At 45.4% G+C, this 20,547-nt stretch overlaps 1 protein-coding gene across 2 annotated transcripts in view; it reads right to left on the minus strand.

The window, feature by feature from the left end:
* PDS5B (PDS5 cohesin associated factor B) overlaps window positions 1-20,547 on the minus strand; it is a 772,490-nt gene that overhangs the window by 16,607 nt on the left and 735,336 nt on the right. For both annotated transcript variants that reach the window (XM_086935125.1, XM_086935124.1), the window contains exon 34: window positions 8,279-8,417. In XM_086935125.1, coding sequence (XP_086791251.1) covers window positions 8,279-8,417 — 139 coding nt within the window. The remainder of the gene's footprint in view (window positions 1-8,278; window positions 8,418-20,547) is intronic.

Consider the following 20,547-nt stretch of genomic DNA (forward strand, 5'->3'; position numbering starts at 1 on the left):
TGGCAACGAATGGTGTAAAAGGTATTGATGTTCAACATTATACACTGAATTTTTTTTTGTGAACATGCAAATGAGCTTTCCATTTTGTTATTGTTAATTAGCACCTCAACATCGCACAATCTGGCAACCTAGGTGGAATGTGAAATAAAGCCCTTTTTCTGATAGTGTTGGGCCAGAATACGTTTCACCTTACTCTGTTTTATGGCTTTTGGTGAATCAATGAACATGTGGCACAAAACGCAACAAACGCACATCGTGCCAGCCAAATAAGGACCGGGCACGAACATCTCTCTCTCACAATTCAGGCATGGCTTAAATCCCATAGTCTTCAGTGCAGACATGCCCAGACTTTGTAATACTATCAATCCTGATAAAAAGCGAGGCCATATAGAGAGAACAAATATTAAACAGTTATTTATGAATCGTATCCAATGAATTAAGAAAAAAGAGCTGATAGTCAAAGCCACATGAATCTTTATGAAACAGAAATGCCCCTTCTTAGGAGATATCTTAATATGTGGCTGGTGCCAACTACACTCAGTGTGAGGTATTGATGAGGTTTCCTCCAAGTAAAGTTTACTGTTTGAGGAAACTACAAAGACAAATAATCTGAAAAAGCAAGCCATGGCTCTGACTGCTTAATATTTTTCCTTGTGAGAGACACAGTCGCCCCTTCGACTGCCAATAATTTGGAATGTATACATAAAACGGGACTCCAACCTGAAATTCTCATACTTATCACTTTGATCTCAACTGACGTCAGATTTTTATTTTACTGACCATCTAAAAGATTTGCCCATACTGATCAACTATCCCACTCGTCTGCCACAATATCATCTACCACTCCGCAAAATCAACTTCTCTGTGTCACGCAGCCCCTCAACACATTAGATGACTCTCCGAAGGCCACTTTTTTTTTAAAAAAAAACCTCCTCTTTACCAGGCCCTCTCCCATTACATCCCAACACATGTGCTGCACCTTTAAAACGAAATCTTCACTATGACAAGCAAGTGTAGACTAAAATATGTTTGCTCAATATAAATATATCAGGCAAATACGAGAAGTACAAAAGCCAGCAGGAATTACATTTGCAATTAAGAACAAATAATGTTCTCTTTCTCAATCCAATTGTCTTTCCAAACACAAAAACAAAACAGAAATAAATATATATATACAGAAGACGCAGAGTACAAAAACACTACTTTGATACCACTTTTATCGGATCTGGGGAATAGAAGTATACATAATAAAGGTAGACTTCATTCCCTGGAGGTGACTATGGTCCACACCAGAACTTGTACACTACACCGCTGCTCTACAGGATGTCATCTCAGCTGGCCACTCTGTTAAAATCCCTTGGCTCCTGCATATTAAAGTGTTATTATATCATATATTTGGGCTCCTGAGCACTGGGTGAATCTAGGTAATACTAATTATCCATCAAAATCGGTCCTGAAAAAGCTTTACTGGACAGTAATTGAGATTAAATCTCTAAGAAGATCAGACCTCCCTAGAACATCTTGTGAATTCCAGAATATGAAGGACCAGATAGGATATGAGGCATAATGGGATCAAGTGACGGGTACCAGTCACAGAAAACTGTACTTTCAACCTAGAGCGAGGACTCTCCTGCTGAGGGTTTTCACAAAGCGTTGGTCTGCAGGGGCCGTTGGCACCGGTCTCCTTTGCCCTAACACGATCGAGAGTGTCCCCATGTTATTTCTGCCTCTCCGGCGTATGCAAGCCCTAGCAGGTACTGGTCAGTCCCTGTTTGCAGGCAATTAGGCCAGCAAAGTCATTTAGAAGCTCCATTTTTTGAGGACGGACTCTAGTCTACCCCTAGCTATTTCTCTTGATAAATTCCTTGGGCTATGTGGATATTGCGTAGAAAGCTTTAATCACCTGTACAACATACATTGTAGTTGATAAACCCTGTGACTGTAGCTGGCACTTAGAAGTGTTAATATGTTTTTTAAATGTATATTTATGTCTTCGGCCCTTACATTTTTAAACTGTTTATCATTATGGAGAAGTTTTATCACAAATTATACTGTATTTTTATCCTAGTTTGCTTTATATTTGTATTGTGTTACATTTTATGTGTACTTTTATGACCCTAGTGGCTGAAAGAAAGTATATTGAATGACTGAATGAAAGACACACAACTGACAAACTAGGGAGTCACTAAGGTGTTCCAGGTGATAAGGTCAGAAAATGTACGTGTCTGAATGGCACTTCTGCACCATCCCTATCAGCACGCAACGCTGCTTAGACCAAACTCACCAGTCTCGAAAACTTATGGCCAACCATCCACAAATAATTATGAAGATTCAATATCCTGAGCAACAAGACTATGCTTTCCCTACACTCATTATGGGACGCTAGCTAACAGCATACTATCACGAATAAAACTTAGTAATTACAAGTTATGGACAGTAATTTACAATCCTCCAGCTGTCTGACATTTTCACCACTGCTTTATGTAATGATTTTGGGAAAAATCATTAATACAATACCTGCCGTTACCCCACCGTCTATAAAATCTTAACATTTTCTGCACAACTGTAAGGTTGACGATCAATGTCACTGATCATAAATGAAATCGCCCTAATATCAATCCCCCTTTCTTTAAGTGTGACATACCTACACTTTTCCAGCTTTCTTGAACACTGCGCTCTTCAACCGACTTGCTCAATAGTCATAAGTAGTAGAGCTAAAATATAGTAGCTGTTCCCCTGCATTATTTGATTTCCTGTGTTTTAACATGCCATCACAGTTTTTACTTCATGTCTTGACACATTACAGATTGGTCCGCCTCTCCCTATGCTAAGTGATCCTCTGCTAAAAGTTTCAACAAGGATAGATGTGCTTCTGGCAAAGAAAAAATGAATGGCACTGCACTGGATTCTCAAATCAGAATAGTAAATTACTTACTGTCCGTAACAAACTTTCTTGTGGATACTATATCTATCAGCAGATCCATCACCACTTTAATATCCCAGGTGCAGACTAAAACTGGAAACTTTCAATAGCTTTTCCAGATCAGTAGGGGGTGCTGGTTTCATGTCAATGCTGGAAGCAACACCAGTTATGTCACCGGAGCCAAAAAGGGCCCTAATGCACAAGTTACTACTTGTGTAACAATATATCTGTAAGAGACATTAGTTACTGATAGATTCCTTACCTTAGAATATCCCAGGCGTCAGACTGGATCCGGAAAGTTTTTGCTTAGTAGTTACCCCTGAGCATCAGTAGGTGGCGCCCTGCCGCTCAGAGTCCGTCACTGGCGTCCTCAGCAGCGCTGAGATGACGTCACGGAGAGCACTTAGTCGCCACCCATGTCCGCCGACGTCAGTTCTGTACATGACTTTCCTCGCCAGGAACGCAGAGCCTTGCAAAATACTGACCATTGGTGCATAAAACTAGGGCCCTAAAAGGGGATGACCTTAACCCTAATAATCAGTTCGCAGAATGGGGAGGATGGGTGGGGCGGTAAGGAATGTATCACTAACCAATGTCTCTTACAGATATAACGTTACACAACTTGTGCATTTGAAAGAGACACGTTAGTGATAGATTCCTTACCTTAGAATAGATACCGCAGCAATACCAACCCGGGTGGGGGGTCTGCAAACAAAATTACACCAGGAAGTCCCGGAGAACAGAACGGACAAAGAAGCCGTCTCTTCCGGACTTGACTGTCAAGGCATTAGTGCTTGGTAAATGTGTGCAGCGAGGCCCACGTAGCTACCTGACAAATGTCCTGCAAGGGAACGCCACGTCCCAAGGCAGTAGTGGCTGCAGTTGCCCTGGTCAAATGGGCACGCAGTCCCACAGGAGGCTCCTTCTTGGCCACGGAGTAACATGCTTTGATGCACAGAACGACCCACCGGGAAATGGTCTGTTTGTGCACAGCCCAACCTTTTTTGGCGCCCACGTAGCCAACAAAAAGCTGTTCGTCCACCCGGAACTGTTGTGTATGCTGCAGATAGAATGGGAGCGCACGTTTTGGGTCCAGGCGGTGGAGCCTCTCCTCTTCCCTGGAAGGATGCGGAGGCGGAAAGAAGGTGGGCAAAGTAATGGTTTGCCCCATGTGGAAGGGCGTGACAACCTTTGGCAAAAAAGAAGGACAGGTCCTTAGAACCACCTTGTCTGGATGAACTGAAAGGAAAGGAGGTTTGGAAGAAAGAGCCAGGAGCTCACTCACTCTTCTGGCAGAGGTGATAGCTACCAGGAAAGCCGTCTTTAAGGTGAGAAGACGTAAGGGACAGTTATGAAAGAGCTCAAAGGGAGAGCACATTAAGTAAGTCAAGACAAGATTGAAGTCCCACTGAGGCATTATGAAAGGCACGGGAGGAAACGTGTGCGTAATGCTTTTGAGGAAACGGTTAACATCCAGGGACTTAAGAAGAGAAGGCTGATCAGGAAGCCTTAGAAAGGCGGAGATGGCAGAAAGAGAACCTTTGATAGTGCCCAGAGCAGAGCCCTGCTGGGCCAAGGACAGAAGAAACAGAAAACCTCAGAAAGAGGGGCTAAAACTTCCACAGCCTTTGCTGTGCCCCATGCCACAAATTTGTTCCATCGGCAGGCGTATACCGTTTCAGTGGAGCGACGCCTGGCTGCCAGAATGACATTACAGACTTCGGGAGGAAGGTTGAAAGCCGTCAACTGTCGCCGCTCAATCTCCACGCATGGAGGTGGAGGCTGGAGAGTTTCGGGCGGAGGACAGTCCCCTGAGCTGCGACAGAAGATCCTCCTGAAGAGGCAGTCGGATCGGGTGATCGATACTCATACTGAGTAGTTCGGGATACCATACTCTTCGAGCCCAGTCCGGAGCCACAAGAATAACTTGGGCCTGGTCGCGCCTGATCTTCTTCAGCACTCTGGGCAGAAGTGGTATGGGCGGAAAGGCATCGCCGATCGATTGCCGCCTTGCAAATTCCAACGCGCAGAACTGATGAAATTGCGCGTTCTCTTTGGTGGCGAATAGATCTAACCAAGGCTCTTCCCACTGCTGAAAGAGACCTTGCGCCACGTCCGAATTCAGACGCCATTCGTGATCCATCAAGCATGGGCGGCTGAGTTCGTCTGCCCTGGTGTTCAGAGAACCTGCCATGTGTTGAACCACCAAGGTAATGCCTTGATTTTACAGCCATGTCCAGAGGTGCAGAGCCTCCTGACATAGGGTCCACTACCCCACACCGTCCTGGTTTGTTGCAATACCACATGGCAGTGGAGTTGTCTGTGAATACCTGCACTACCCTTCCCTGGACAGAGGGAAGAAATGCCTTCAGTGCAAGTCGGATTGCCCGCATCTCCAGAAGGTTGATATGGAGCCAGGACTCTGCCGGAGACCAGAGGCCTCTGATCTCCGCCTCTTCCAAGTGGCCTCCGCATCCCCGGTTGGGGAAGGGAGAAGGATCTGCCATTGATCCAATCACGATTCGTGAGCCACCACTGAAAGTGTCGTGCAGTGCCCTCCGAGATCTGGACATGATCGGACAGGTTGCCCTGATGCTGTGGCCACTAGTACTTCAGGTCCCACTGCAGAGCCTGCATATGCCACCTGGCATGTTGCACTAGCAAGATGCAGGAGGCCATCAGGCCCAGGAGCCGGAGGGTCATCCTGACTGAAATTCGGGATAGAGGCTGAAAGATCGGAATCATAGCCTGAATATCCCGGACTCGCTGCTCGGGAGGATAAACTCGAAACTGCATCGAATCCAGAACCGCTCTGATGAAGGGGAGCTTCTGAGAGGGACTCAGGTGCGACTTCGGCACGTTGATGGGGAACCTCAGCAAATGCAGGAGGTCGGCCATAGTCTGAAGGTGGGTGACGACTGCCCGGGGTGAGCCCGCCTTCAACAACCAGTCGTCGAGGTAGGGGAAGACTGATATCCCTGACCTGCGCAGATGAGCTGCGACCACCGCCATCACTTTCGTGAACACCCGAGGGGCGCTGGTAAGGCCGAAGGGGAGCACAGTAAACTAAAAATGCTCCTGGCCTACCGTTAATCACAGGTAACGCCGGAGGGCCGGCAGGACGGGGATGTGAAAATATGCTCCCTGCAAGTCCAACGCTACCATCCAGTCTTCAGGGTCGCTAAGCCCTGAGCCAGAGTTAGCATCTTGAACTTCTCCTTCCGGAGGAAGCGATTGACGTCCCGGAGGTCCAAGATAGGACGCAGACCTACCTCTGTCCTTCTTGGGGACCAGAAAGTAGTGGGAATAACAACCACTCCCTACTTCTGGCCCAGGAATGCACTTGATGGCCCCCTTGGCCAAGAGGACCACAACTTCCTGTCAGAGAAGAAACAAATGATCCCCCGACATGCGGTGGCACCAAGGTGGCATGGCTGGTGATGTGGGGGGTGGGGGGGGGGGGACTCAAAAGGAAGGGACCATGGCAGATTATCTGAAGCACCCATTTGTCTGATGTACTATCGCGCCAGCCGGGGAGGTGGTGGTGGATCCTGCCACCCATCTGCGTGGGGTGCTCCCTGAAGCTCAGTGGCAAAGGAGGACGGTCGTGGCGGCAGAGCCGGAGCGGGGACAAACGGCGCTGGCCGGGTCCGGACCAGCGCCTGCTTCCAATGTGGATCCCAGTTCGTAACAAAATGGTCTAGGAACCGGTACAAAAGTGGGATAAACGGCACCCAGGGTGGAGCAGAGGGTGGCGCCGGTGCCGGAAACGCCGCACCTCGTGGCGCCGCAGGTTCCTGTGGCGCAGGGGCTTTAGCCAGGTGGCGGAGCCGCCAGGCCAGCAGGATCTTGACACGGTACCGCGGGTCCCGAAGGTGCGCAGGCGGGAGCCCGAGGCCTGTTAAAGCAGTCCATAGCAGCAAGGAACTCTTGCATCTGTTCGGGAGTCACCGACGGACCTGGGTATGGCGGGTAGGACGCGGGTCTCCCAGGCTCCCGTGCAGCCGCAGGGGCAAGGCCCCAGTCCCCCTCGTCCGCCTCTGAGGAACGATGGGGGGACATCGGAGAGCGAGCACGCGTGTCCGACTTCTTTTTATGGTGACACTTACCGGAATCCTAAGGTGAAGACTTGGAGTCTGAGGAGCGACGGCTCCGGCCCCGCGAGTGGCCCCTAGACCCGGAGCGGCGACGTGACGAATGCTGGATCTCCAGCAACTTCCGGCACCGCTTCCGCAAGGCCTTGGGGGCCAGGGCACAACAGTCCAGGAAGTCGTGATCGGTCTCCAGGCAGTAGAGGCAAACATCGTCGGGGTCCTCTACCGACATATTTCGGCGATAGGCCCCACAAGACTTAGAGCCGGGCATCCCTACGTGCACCAGGAGAAAAAGTGGGGGGACAAAAGTCTCAAATTAGCGGTCAAAAAGTGACCATGGTACGTGCTCAATCCGGATCTGCGTTTACTGGCGCGGAAAAAAAGAACGGACGTCAGCGCGCATGGGTGGCGCCTAAGTACTCCCTGTGACGCCATCTCGGCGCTGACGACGCCAGTGACGGATGCGGAGCTGCATGACGCCACCTACTGACGCGCAGGGGTACTGCTAAGCAAAAAACTTTCAGGATCCAGTCTGACGCCTGGGGATATTCTAAGGTAAGGAATCTATCACTAATGTGTCTCTTTCAGATCCTGGTGCTCTGACATCAGTCCCCATCCATTTTTCCCATGCCTTTCGAAGCAACATCCAGAAAGAGAACCACATCAATTTGCAAGAATGCACTGCAACAAACTAATTGGGAGATGAATGGGATATCAGTGAGGAATCTTCAAATAGATAGAATATTCACCAGAAAAATTTCCGTTAACAATTTTTTTTCTGATGGATACTTGAACATACAGATTCATCACCTCTTGAACAGATTACAAGACAGTAACCCCAAAATGCACAGGGCCTCAAGGATAGTATTACGAGGAAATCTCACAGCACAGATCTTGCAGAATAGCAATCCCTTCTCACCTGCAATTCCAAAAAATAATGCCTGGTGAAGGTTTGACGGGAAGACCAAGTCATCCCCTTACAAAGCTAAGACACACCTGGCTGGCTAAAGCCAAGGTAGAACACTTTGCACTAGGGGAATGATCTCAAATTCCCTCATGTGGCTCTTTGCAGGGGTGCAACACATCTTGATGCATAACATTTTCCAGGGGTATTTGGTTCATTTCTGGACTGCCCTGCACTTCTTACTACATGTGTTACCTACACACAGATGATCTCAAAGAACGCCTACCAAAAAGTCATGTACTTCCCGCTCATCTACGAGTAGTTTAATTTTGCAAGCTTGAACAACGTAATACTTACAATTATTGGTTTGATTACTTCTTTTTCCACTGGTACCTCTTCCTGGGAAAGGTCTTCACTGACGGCGGGGCTACTTTGTGACACATCCATCTCCTCTGTGGATTCGTTTTCTTTACTTGCTGCTTTTTTTGAGAGCTTACTACGATTTAAAAAAACAAAAACATTAATTGCTATAAACAGTACACAAGAAATATAAAAAAGTCAGCTTTTGGATATAAATTGCGTGACATTGTAAAATACATTATATAATTAATTAATATCCCTGTTCGAAATTACGGCACTGACTGGGTATTTATTTTACTCTGACATTTTCTGGGTTTTGCGATCCCAAAGTTGTAATTATTTACCACCTGAATAGTAAACCTTGACTATTAAACTGTGCCATGACACTACAGGAATGTCAAGTGCAGGAAAGGCAATGAAGTCCTTGATTATCCGAATGGAATGAAATATTGTTAGTAGTCAAAGGGCACCAGTGGCAGTAAGCAGTGGGCACTTAAGTCATGGACAGTCCGAATCAGACACAGAACGACATGAGTGAAGGCAGCCTTTCTCATTTAATTCACAATGGTCCAAATAAATGTGAAGATTGACACAAAAGTTCAAAGATGATTCCCTGAAGCTCAACAAGAAACACTCAAGAGTACACTCTTTCGACGTGAACAAAAAATGGAATCAATTGTGCGGCATTGAATCACACACATATCAAAGTATGCAAAGAAAGAACTTACTTTTTTTTCCAATACAGTAAAATGCTTTGCAGGGGAGCGTGGATGATAGATTTATACATCTGGGAGTGGAGAATGCTATCTTTAAGAAGTTTACAAAATATACATATTTCATATATTGGTACCTTATAGAAAGCGCCTCATTGAGTTGCGTTATTATCTTACAACATAATAGATGTGCTCTGAATATATTAAAGCTAATCATGGTTAGGACTCTTTGGGTACAGTAGCTAAGTAAATGCAATACCTGTAATAGTCCGCAGCACCCACTGGTCTTAATTTATTTTGAACCTCTCTCGATTAAATAATGTTAGTTTTCCTTTGGCAAATGTGGCATGATATAGGTTATTTAAAGAAGCTGATGTTGCCTGAAACCCCTGGCTACTGATACCCAGCTATACTTCGTACCTCTATAGGTTAGTACTGGAACGATGCACACTGCAGTTTGGAGGTGGATTTTTGCTGTCTGTAAGAAGGTACCAGTGGCATTTAAACCTCATGGGGGCATGGAGTATCCAAAAATGGAGCACCAAATGGCAGAGCAAAAACATAGGGTAAATTAAAAAAATAAAATACAAACCAGTCACACAACAAATCACAAGATACATAACAGGAAGCTCATTCTTGTGCACCAAGTGGTGAAATCACTGAAACCTTACCAAAGGGCTCTCTTCATATCAAGAGTATAAAATGATCTTCCTGTGGAAGAGGAAGGATTGGGAAGAACTTTGGGAGAGAAGAACACTTCAAGAAAAGGAAGGAAACGGTTTCAGAGGCACTTGCATACTGTACATATAGCTCTTATGAACTTTACATCAGATATTCTTAAACAAAAGTGTTGGCTCTTCAAGGATGATAAAGCAGATTCACAGTGAGCACAGATGTGGCAGAACAGGACAAAGTTGCTACATGCCTTTGATTAGTTCATATCTTTTAAGAATGGATCAAGCCAGTACAACAATACAAAATGTTTCTATTATCAACCACAGTATCATAAACAATGACCTCCTTGCATATATTCTAAATGATTACAAAATCATATCTAAATTTCATATGATCCTATATTTTTTTTTATCAGAGGAAAGAAGGGGGTCAGGTAGGAGCAAAGAAAGACCCGGTCTCAAGTTAAACATACATAAATTAAATCAACTACGTTTTGTTTTTAGAAAAAGAGGCCAGTCTCGGGAGTGACTTCCTCTTGCCTAGAATGGGTATATAGCATAAGTCAAATCAAAGATGTACTTAAATGGAAAATCAAAAACAGCCCAAGAAGGCCATCCTCTTCAGTCTGGTCCATGTTGTTTATATGAGCATGTTTAGGTATATAGCAGCATCAGATGTAGAAAATAGTAAATACAGATCCTCCCAAGGTAATCCTCCCCACGTACTTGTAATCAGGTGGAAATGTGCACCTTTGCCCAGCTTATAGTCATGTGCTTCTTTTTTGCAATAGACCTGGTAACCAGTTCTTGTTGTATGGGTTCACCAAGCTCAGCTAGCACTGTGCCTACCCCAGAGTCTTTCATGTTGGTGCTCCGTGAGGAGATCCATTTCACTCCGATTACACTTTACTGAGTTCAGTAGCACATTTCAACACAACTTAAAAGATCCAACCTTAAATCCGACCCCTCAACGAAGGTGGACAGCCCCAGAACTCACATCCTGGAGACACTAGCCTCTTTCTCAAAACATAAGTCATTGAATTCAACATGAAAAATTCAAGATTAAGAAATCACTGGTTTCTTAAACTTTTTATGAACACCCACTGAAGCCTCCAACAATAAAATTTAGCAGGCCGGGGTCCCAACATATTGCTCAGAAGCAGCAAGCTCAGATTTCTTCAGGTGAACCCTTCAAGAAGTTTGCCCTGCTCTCATCCACTGAGAAGTGAATTGCAGCTTTTTCAGTGGAGAAATTATTACAGTTTGCCCCTTGGTACCATCTAGCTCTTAAGTTTTAAGCCCTTATTTCTGTTCTCTGCAGTTTCATTCAGAGACAAAAAGTCACATTTCCCTCTTACCAACTACTGCTTCTTCTCCTTGGGCGCTGCTATAATGAGAGAAGCAGTTACCGCCAAGATCAGCGGCAGTGCTCACCTCAAAACACTTTGACCGGTTTGTTTCTGCTCATCTCTTGAATGTCAGATAGGTTTCGCACTGTAGTCCCGTAGTCCTTAGCATACTACCTAGGGATAACACGGCCAAGCCAGTTTAAATCACCAGAACCCCCCTGGGCTGGAATGGCAGACGTACTACTGGTAGAGGAAGACTGATTTCTTCTGGATGATCATTAAAAAGCCAGCTTGTAGCGCCTCGCAATTCTGAGGGTAAACAGGCAGCATTTTGCATGTTTTCATATTCCACCCATATTTGCTCAAGCAAAACCAAGGAGTAATTTTTCATGCTTTACAAGAAAATCTTAACAAAAAACAAGAGCTCTTCTAGGTTCAAGCTTCTGGAAGCATCTCTCTACTGGTGGTGAAGAATTCCATTGTTGGGGGATATAGAAGATTGCTAAAGTTAAATATAAAACTGAAATCACATTTAAAGTCTGGTTGGTTTACTGTCAACATTACTCTAACTGCACTAAAAACGTATGTGATTGAGCACCCTATGGCACCAGTATTTCTCCAGTGTATTTGGCTCTAGAGAGGCAATTTTGAGAGTTCTAGGTTTCAAAAACACAAGTGCATAGGTTTGAAAGATGAAATTATCAAGGATGGTAGAAATAAGTGAAGTAACCAAGAATCTATAATGAAAGGGGTTCTGCAATCAATTCAAGATTATGTGCATAATAGGAAAGGAATAAAATGACCTTGCTCAGAGCATTTGAAGGCTAAGATAAACCAGAATACCTTCACACTACAGGTGCTCAGTACAACTCATGACAAGGTATGTATGTAGGTATGTATATGGTATTTCTACAGCACAATTATAGCCAAAAGGTAGTGCAGCCACACATTGCACAGCTGCGATACTAGGTTAATTGTACTATGAAGTGTTCCAAACAGCTAGCACTGCTCTCCTGTCGAGTGGACAGCTTTATTGGGGTGTCCTAAGAGAACCCAAAACAATGTTAGAAACGGCCATGGGTTTTCGAAGCTACCCAGACTGGGATTTAGGACCCAGACCGGTGGTCTCGGAATAATGTGGGTCAGAAAGCTCTTCAACCTTCTGGATTATCCACATAATGAGAGTTCTAGGAACGGTTATGCAGTGAGGACCGAATAACCAGAACATGCTTAAACTGTCTCTTAGCGATCCCTTCTGGGGGAATTCAAATGAACAGAAAAGAGAAACGTACTGTGTTTATGTGTTAAGACTTGCCAACATCTTCCAGTCAAAATGTATTACAGTCTGCCTGTTGATGGAGGCTGCTATCATGTCCTGAGTCTTCGTGAAATGAGATGTGGCCACTCCAGTTCTTTTACATTTCTGCCCATAGCCACAGAAGATGCGGTTCAGTGCTTTCGGACTGACTCCCCATTCCTAATGACCTAAAACATGGTTGTATGATGGTCTCTCATAATCTGGACTGTTTTTTCATCACTACAGATAGAAAAGGCCTTAGGAGCTAATGAACCACCCAAGGTTGCACAAGGTATATGCATAGTTTTTTTTCCCTGGGAGGTTTAAGGGCCTTCCACTGAACTATCAAACTCCCCATCCAGTAAGAAATATGCCTATGACAGCTGAACACAGGGGTTCTGAGAGCTCCCCCACCAGATAATTTGGCAGGCTGACTCAAACATTAGAGCTTGCATGACAATTCAAAGATATTTGGTCAGGTGATGAAAACTAATTTATTTTGGATGTAAACTTCACCATAAAGGACTCTTTTCAAGGCAGTCTTGAGGCAAAATAGAAATGTGTGGATCATCAGACATCATCTCAGTACAGATCTGACGAACTGTAGCATGTGGAAAACAAACTGATCATCCATAGAATGTTTTACATTGTGCCTGAGTGGAAAAGCTAACTCCGTCACAGTTCCCAGGACCAGACTTACAAATTACAGTTCCTAAGTAGGTCTCAAAGTACCTGCTAAATATCGTGGAAAATGGTGTCAAACTGTCTTTTACACAGTCCTCACTGGTGCAGATTAGCTTTGGTAAGCCTATCAACTAAAAATTATTCATGTGCATCCTCTGTCTATGTGAGCGACTGTTGTATGTTTTGTTAACAACCTCAGGTCATATGGACCAATAAGAAAGACAATAAAGTGATTGTGTTATTCTGACACTCCAAAGCCCATGGTAAATCCCATTTTCTGTGATTCACTTGAAATGGGATAAGAAAAGCATGCATTTAGCGGTCTAGAGAAACATACCTGTCTTGCCCCTAAAGTGCCAAAAGGATTCGTGAAGGATTACTATTTTATCAAGAGCAAAAACACTTTCTGTATCTGAATGTGCAAATCTTTCTCCCCTTATAAAGGCTCTATACAGAAGTTAGTGAAAAGATTATGATCTCTTTGGAAATCGAAGGGAATACCTCATCCTAACAATCTAGGCTGCCCAGTTGTGCGAGGTGATCTGCATCCAATTTTTACCACCGAATACAGTTTATTGATTTTCTGGCAGTCAAATACAGCTTCCATTCAGTACATAGGCATTGTGTATGAATAGAACAAACAAACTAGCATCCACACCTTAAAGTCCCTCACCCCTCCCTCCCAATATACAACATTCAATATTCAGTTGTTCAAGTAGGATCGCATCTACAGAACACTAATGGTCCACAGTATCAGAGTAGTGCAATAGCTAACAACTTACTCTATTGGGCATGAGGTGGAATCCTCACTGGAGACCTAGCTGAATAAATTAAGTGCTCATAGTCTTGGAGGACGGGTCAGCACACCTTAAGCATCACCGATATACAAAAGTACCAGCTGCTAAGAGATTATAAGATTGCTCCTGTCCTCAGCTATGTGACCTATCATATTCTCAGTTGCCACGGTGTCACAAATATGACAAAACCATTTGTGCCATCCAGGAGTCATCATCTGTCTCCAATTTTTGGCAGAAGTCATCCCCCAATAAAAAGTATCTGGTATATCAAGCGCCAGTGTTTAAGAGCACCTCCTTGACTGCATTAAGGACATAGTCCTAGTAATGTCACTGCAGGCTCAGCTGGCACTGTGACTCCCATAATGTCTTTAGTTGTGGATAAGAATTCTGATTGCCCCCTTCAAAAACATGCCTGGTATTTTACAGTCTATCTCCCTCCAATCTAGGCGACAGGATGCCCCTAGTGCCGTGTGAAGTCTGGATTGTCCAACACAGGGTCAGGGGGGATGAGAAAGTCGTTTTGGCGTGCTGGGCTCCCACAGTGCCTCATGTATTTAACAGAGAACTAGTGATTTGGCTACAATGTGTTTTGGGGTCTATTCTTGTGGACATCCACATTACATAATGTACAGCCCTGTCCAGGTGGAACCAATGTTTACAGGTATCCTGCCTAAACCATTCTCCTATTCGCAGTTGAGGGGCTCCATAATAGTGGAGGATATATGTCACAGAGACACCAAAGTTTTTTTTCAGATACTCGGAGTCTTACCTTGTCAGACAAAGTTAATAAAGGGGCAGGTGAAGTACCCCAGTCTGGAGCGTGGCATGTGTAAGGGTAGAGCCTGGAAGACATACAGGAGTTGGAGGACCAAGATAATTTTGATCATTGCAATCCAGCCCAGCCACAAAAGTAGTAGTTATTCCACTTTTGCATTTAGAGTTTAATACACCTCAGGAGCTGGGGGATGTTGGCAGGGATCCACCCTAATAGGGAGCTGGTAAGGTTAACCGCTAGATAGCGAAGAGCTTCAGAGGTAACTGTGAAGGGTCTATTATCTTTTAAAAAATTAATCTCAGAAGTTGTGAGTCCTTCTGTGCCCCTACTTCCGTTTGTCAAGTTACTGTTTGGAGTCTATATATAGCAGGTTAAGACCCTCCTCTACCGTCATTTGATGCCATTGTTTCCCTTCCATTGTGAAGGTCACTCAATATGGGAATATCCAGCAGAATCTAAACTTGGCCATTTTCAGGGTGTCTGTTTACGGACGTAGTTCGCAAAGTTTTCCCAAGGTAGTCTGGGATAGATCTTGGAGCAGAATCAGGGCATCTTCAACAAAATGGAGCTTGGACGTTTTGTGTGCCTCTCGAAGGATGGACTCTTTTGTATGTAGGATGATAATCTGGCCACTATTTGAAGTCTGGGGCTGAAAGTTTAATAATAATTATGAAGGCCGTTAATCAGATAGAATAGTAGAAAAACAATCCAGTGTTGTTTGCTATGTGTTTGATGAATGTTAAGATAACTCTGGGAAAATGAACGACCTGGCTCAGCACCAGTCTAGTAGGTGGCAATTCAGCACATTATCTTTGCACAAACTAAGAGTTTTTTTACCACTTGGTGAACTTGCGCGATGGTGGTGGTTTCCCTCTCTTTCAGGTGCAAAATCTGGGCGAACAGGGAATGGACATATGCCTAATAATGTCTGTGCCCTCAGCTTCCTCCGAGCTATTTCGAATCCTTATGTTGTCTCTTCAATCTCTATTTTCGAAGTCTTCGCATTTAAGCAGCAGGGAGTCGACATGATATTCCAGTGCTTGGAGTCTGTCCGTGTCCAATGCCTGTCTTGCCAGAGTGTTTGGAGGTCTCCCACAATCTCCACAAACCTACCCCCAATCTGTTCTGTGTCCTTTCATAGGGATGCCACAGCTACGTGAAGGTCCCTAGTCAATATCTGCAGTTCCGCCTTCAAATCCAACCTCCACCCAATCCTCGGGTCCTGAAGGCAGGATATCAGGTTGTTCTTTGAGAGGGCATTATCACTTCCCTGCACCATGGTGCCCGCCACAGTCACACCCACACAACTGTGGTAGGCGATTTCTGGCTTTGGTGGGTCCAAAATGTAAGCAGGTTGGATCCTCAATTTTATTGCATTTGGATGGCATTCAGATCACCAGTGCGGTGGCGAGATCGGGGGAAGCGTAGAGGCCGTAGAGCACAGGGTCTGGGCACAACCAGGTGACATCACCACCAACACAGGAGGGGGGCCTCCCCTCTCCAGGAGTGAGCCATTAATAGGTTTTTATTAGTTCAATCTGATAGAGACTACTATCCACAGAGTCCTTACCTTAGAATTATCCCTAGACATCAGACTGGATCCGCAAACTTTGTTGTGAGTAGTACCCCTATGTGCAGGTAGGTGGCGTCGATCAGCTCTGCGTGGCGTCGTCCGCGCTGGATGTGGGGTGCATGTTGGCTATTGTAGACCTGAGCCCAAGAGAGAGATAACCCTTCCGTACATTTTTAACTAGGCTTTTTTAGATAGTTTGTCAAGAGGTTTTAAGTTTTTCCTGGTGTGGCAGGAATGTCCTCTAGGAAAGCTGCTTCAATCCTTAGGGCGCCTGCCACCGACCACTGTTGGTGACAGACCCGCATCTTGTTTTGATGGTTCCTTGAGTGTGATGACTACAAAATGAAGAGCAATGAGGCGAAGAGGACTTTGACTTCACCTCGTCTGATGAGACGAGGACGCTGTCATTTGAGCCATAGCTCCGCTGTTGAGCCAGTGCCTGGGTCAGCTCCACACTTCACTGAGTTTCCGGGAGTCGGAGCCACCCACGCTCAACTTCATGAGCTTTGTGAGGCTGTGCGCCTCATATTTGAGCAGCCTGCTCCCGCTGGCACACCTTTGAACCCAGAGGGCTCAGAAGGGGCACCGACTGGATCACTTGCCGACAGCTCTGGCACCAGTCGGGCCCCTATTGCATCCAAGGATGGATAAGAACAAAAGTTACTTACCTGTAAACTGTGGTTCTCCAGTATTTGTGTCTTTCATAGATTCACATGTTGAATAATTCCCCGTCGTCGAAGTGGGAGTACCACGGTACATAAAATAGTAGTAAGAAACATACATACATAATATATATATATAAATATATAATATATAAATATAATATATATATATATGTATAAATATCAAATAATAAGTAGAAATTTCGAAAAAAAGTTCCATAGAACAGCAAAGCCCGTAGAAAGCATTGAGGGAGAGCTCACTTTAGTAACATATCTGAGTCATTATAATGGTCCACATTCCAGCCAATCATGCTGTAGCACCCTCTAGAACCTTCTCCTCAGAAGCTCAAGCCCTCAGATTTTCGTAGCACAAGAGTGACCAAAGAGTGCATGAGGAGAAGAGAGCCTCTGAAGGGAGGAAGGGTGGGTCGCATGTGAATCTATGAAAGACACAAATACTGGAGAACCACAGTTTACAGGTAAGTAACTTTTGTTCTTCTCCAGTATTCGTGTGTCTTTCATAGATACACATGCTTGAATAAAAATAGAAAGCAGTAAGCCATAACCATAAGAGTCATAAAAGGCATTAATGAAAAGTACAGTCATATAAATATATATTGATAACGTTGCATTATTTGCACAAGAATAACCTGTAATGACAGGAGGCGAGAAGCAGCAGAGGCTCACCTTTATTTGAAGAGATTTCGAAGCACCGTTTCGATGATGACACTGGCGTCGAAGAAGAGGTTGCAGCCGCCGCCGAAGCCATCAGCGTCGACTGAGCCACAACAGTGTCCGCAGTGTTAGAAGTCTCCAGGCAGTATTGCCTCGAAAACGTGTGCCTGCTGGACCACGTTGCTGCCCTACAGATCTGATGTAGAGGCACTCCAGCAAACCGGGCAGTAGAGGATGTTACTGCTCTCGTCGAGTGTGCTCGCACCGGAGCAGAAAGAGGCTTGCCAGCCCGGTGATGGCAGAAGGAGATGGCAGAAGAAATCCAGCGAGTGATGGTCTGTTTAGTGACCGGATGTCCCTTGCGCATCCGCCCATAGGCCACGAAAAGTTGGTCTGACTTTCGAAATGCAGCAGTGCGCTGAATGTAGAATTTGAGGCATCGCTTCAGGTCTAGCGATTGAAGAGTACGCTCAGCGGAGACTGAGGGTTAGGGAAGAAAGTCTTGAGTATTACAGGTTCATTTAGGTGGAAGTCTGATGGAACCTTTGGTATAAACTTAGGGTTCGTACGTAGTACGACAGTGTCCTTTGAAAACTGAGGAAAAGGTGGCTGAATTGTAAACGTTTGTATGTCACTGACCCGCCGGGAGGACGTAAGTGCGAGCAGGAGGGAAACCTTCCAAGTAAGGAATTTCAAATCCGCTGAGTGGATTGCTTCAAATGGAGTCTTGAGAAGCTTCGCCAAGACGAGATTCAGGCGCCATGAAGTTGGAGGACGCCGGATAGGTGGAAACATCTGGAACAGACCTTTAAAGAACGGTCGAATGATTCGAGAGGAGTATAGAGATGTGGAACCATCATGTCGAAAGCGGGAAAGTGCAGCCAGGAAGACCTTCAGAGTGGAATGTGAAAGGCCCGACTTAGCCAAAAGAAGGAAGAAAGGTAAGATTTGCTCAGGGGTGGTGAGCATAGGATCATTGTTTTCTGAGTGGCACCAAATACAAAAGCTTTTCCATTTCAATGTATACGTTTTGATGGTATAAGAAGCCTGTGCATGAGTGAGGACCTCCCTACAGTCAGGAGCAATGTTTAGGTGGGCAAACTCAAGGTGCTCAGGTTCCAAGCGGTAAGCTGAAGATATGCCGGGTCTGGATGGCAGATCTGTCCGTGGTTCATGGTGAGAAGGTGAGGCAGGGGGCGAAGAAGGATCGGATCGCACTGGGAAAGAAGAAGAAGGTCCGTGAACCATCGTCAACGCGGCCACCTGGGCTTAATTAGCAGGATGTGACATGGTTGTGCTCTCATTTTGTGCAGGAGGCGAGGTAGGAGAGGGATCAGCGGAAAAGTGTATGCAAATTTTCTCGACCAGTTGATCGAAAATGCATTCCTGCTTGACCCTTTGCGGGGATGCCAACTTGTGTAGAGTAGGCATTTGCGATTGAGGGGAGTCACAAATAAATCCAACTCCGGCTGGCCCTACCGGCGGAAGACATACTCCAGAGTTGGTTGGTGGAGTTCCCACTCGTGGTTGACCGTGGCTGATCTGCTGCGAGAGTCCGCATCGGCGTTGGAGATGCCCGGTACGTGAACTGCAGTCAATTGGACTTGATGTTGTATTGCCCAGTCCCAGATCTGCTGTGCCTGTTTGGAGAGCAGTAGTGACTTTGTACCTCCCTGTTTGTTGAGGTAGTGCATACAGGTGGTGTTGTCCGTACGCACTAACAGGGACTCTCCTTTCACCAGTAGACGGAAGGATTTCAGAGCAAAGAAGATGGCCAAAAGTTCTAGGCGATTGATGTGCCACCTACGTTGGTCCGCAGTCCATTTGCCGTTGATGGACAATCCTTGGAGCTGTGAGCCCCAACCCTCTAAAGAAGCGTCTGTGGTAAGGTTAAGTGTAGGGGCTGCCTTCTGGAACAAACGCCCTGTTGCGATGTTTGGAGGGTGAGCCCACCAAGTCAATGCTCCTTGTATGAGAGGCGTCAGAGAAACCTTGTCGTTGAACGTCCCCGAGATTTGTCGCCATTGCTTGTCCAATTCTTCTTGGATTACTCTCATGCGTAACCTGCAGTTGGGGATCAATGGTATGCAGGATGAGGTCATGCCCAGAATGGATTTCAATGTTCAGACAGAAACTAGTCTTCATGAGCGTAGAAGAGCCACCATACTGGAGATGAGTGCTTGGCGTTCCGTTGAAACAAACACCTTTGCTAGGTTTGTGTCTATTAATGCTCCCAGAAAGACTCTTTGCTGTGCTGGAAGTATTTGTGATTTTTCGTGGTTGATTGAAAGACCCAAGCTTTCGAAGACTGACAGGCAAACCTCAGTGTGCTGCTTTGCTGCAAGAAAGGTTGGAGCCTTTATCAGGCAATCGTCTAAATAGGGGTAAATTTGTATGCCCTGCAGGCGTAGATAAACCGCTACCGGAGCCATGATCTTTGTGAAGATCCTTGGAGCGGAACGAAGGACAAAAGGCAGAACCTTGAATTGGAAGTGTTTTGTTCCTACTTTGAAGCGGAGGTACTTTCTGTGCCTCTGATGGATAGGCACATGAAAATAGGCATCTTGGAGGTCGATCGCGGAGAGGAACTCGTTGGGGTTCAGGAACTGTAAGATTTCCAACGTCGTCAGCATTCGAAAAGATTGAGACTTGATGTATTTGTTGAGGGCCCTGAGGTCTAATATTGGGCACCACTCTCCTGATTTCTTTCTGATAAAAAAAAAAATCTGGAGTAAAAGCCCGTCCCCTGTTGTAATCGAGGAACCACTTCGACTGCCCCCTTCTGAATCATGACTGAAATTTGTGCAAACAGTTCCTTCAAATGTGCAGGAGGGGAACCTGCTGGAAGGCGGGTGGGAGGAAACTTGATAAATTCTAGAGCATGGCCTCTTGAGATCACATCTAAGACCAAATGATCCGATGTTATTTTTGACCAATTGTAAGAGTATTGGGAGATTCGACCTCCAATCTTCGAAGTAGGAAAAGAGTTGGTTTTGAGGAAGTCATTGTTTTTTAGAGGAATTACCTCCCCTGTAAGATGATTTTCTCCTATACGGTCTTGAATCAT

This window comes from Lissotriton vulgaris, chromosome 8 (genome assembly GCF_964263255.1).
Source record: "Lissotriton vulgaris chromosome 8, aLisVul1.2, whole genome shotgun sequence".
In the NCBI taxonomy this organism is placed as follows: Eukaryota; Metazoa; Chordata; class Amphibia; order Caudata; family Salamandridae; genus Lissotriton; species Lissotriton vulgaris.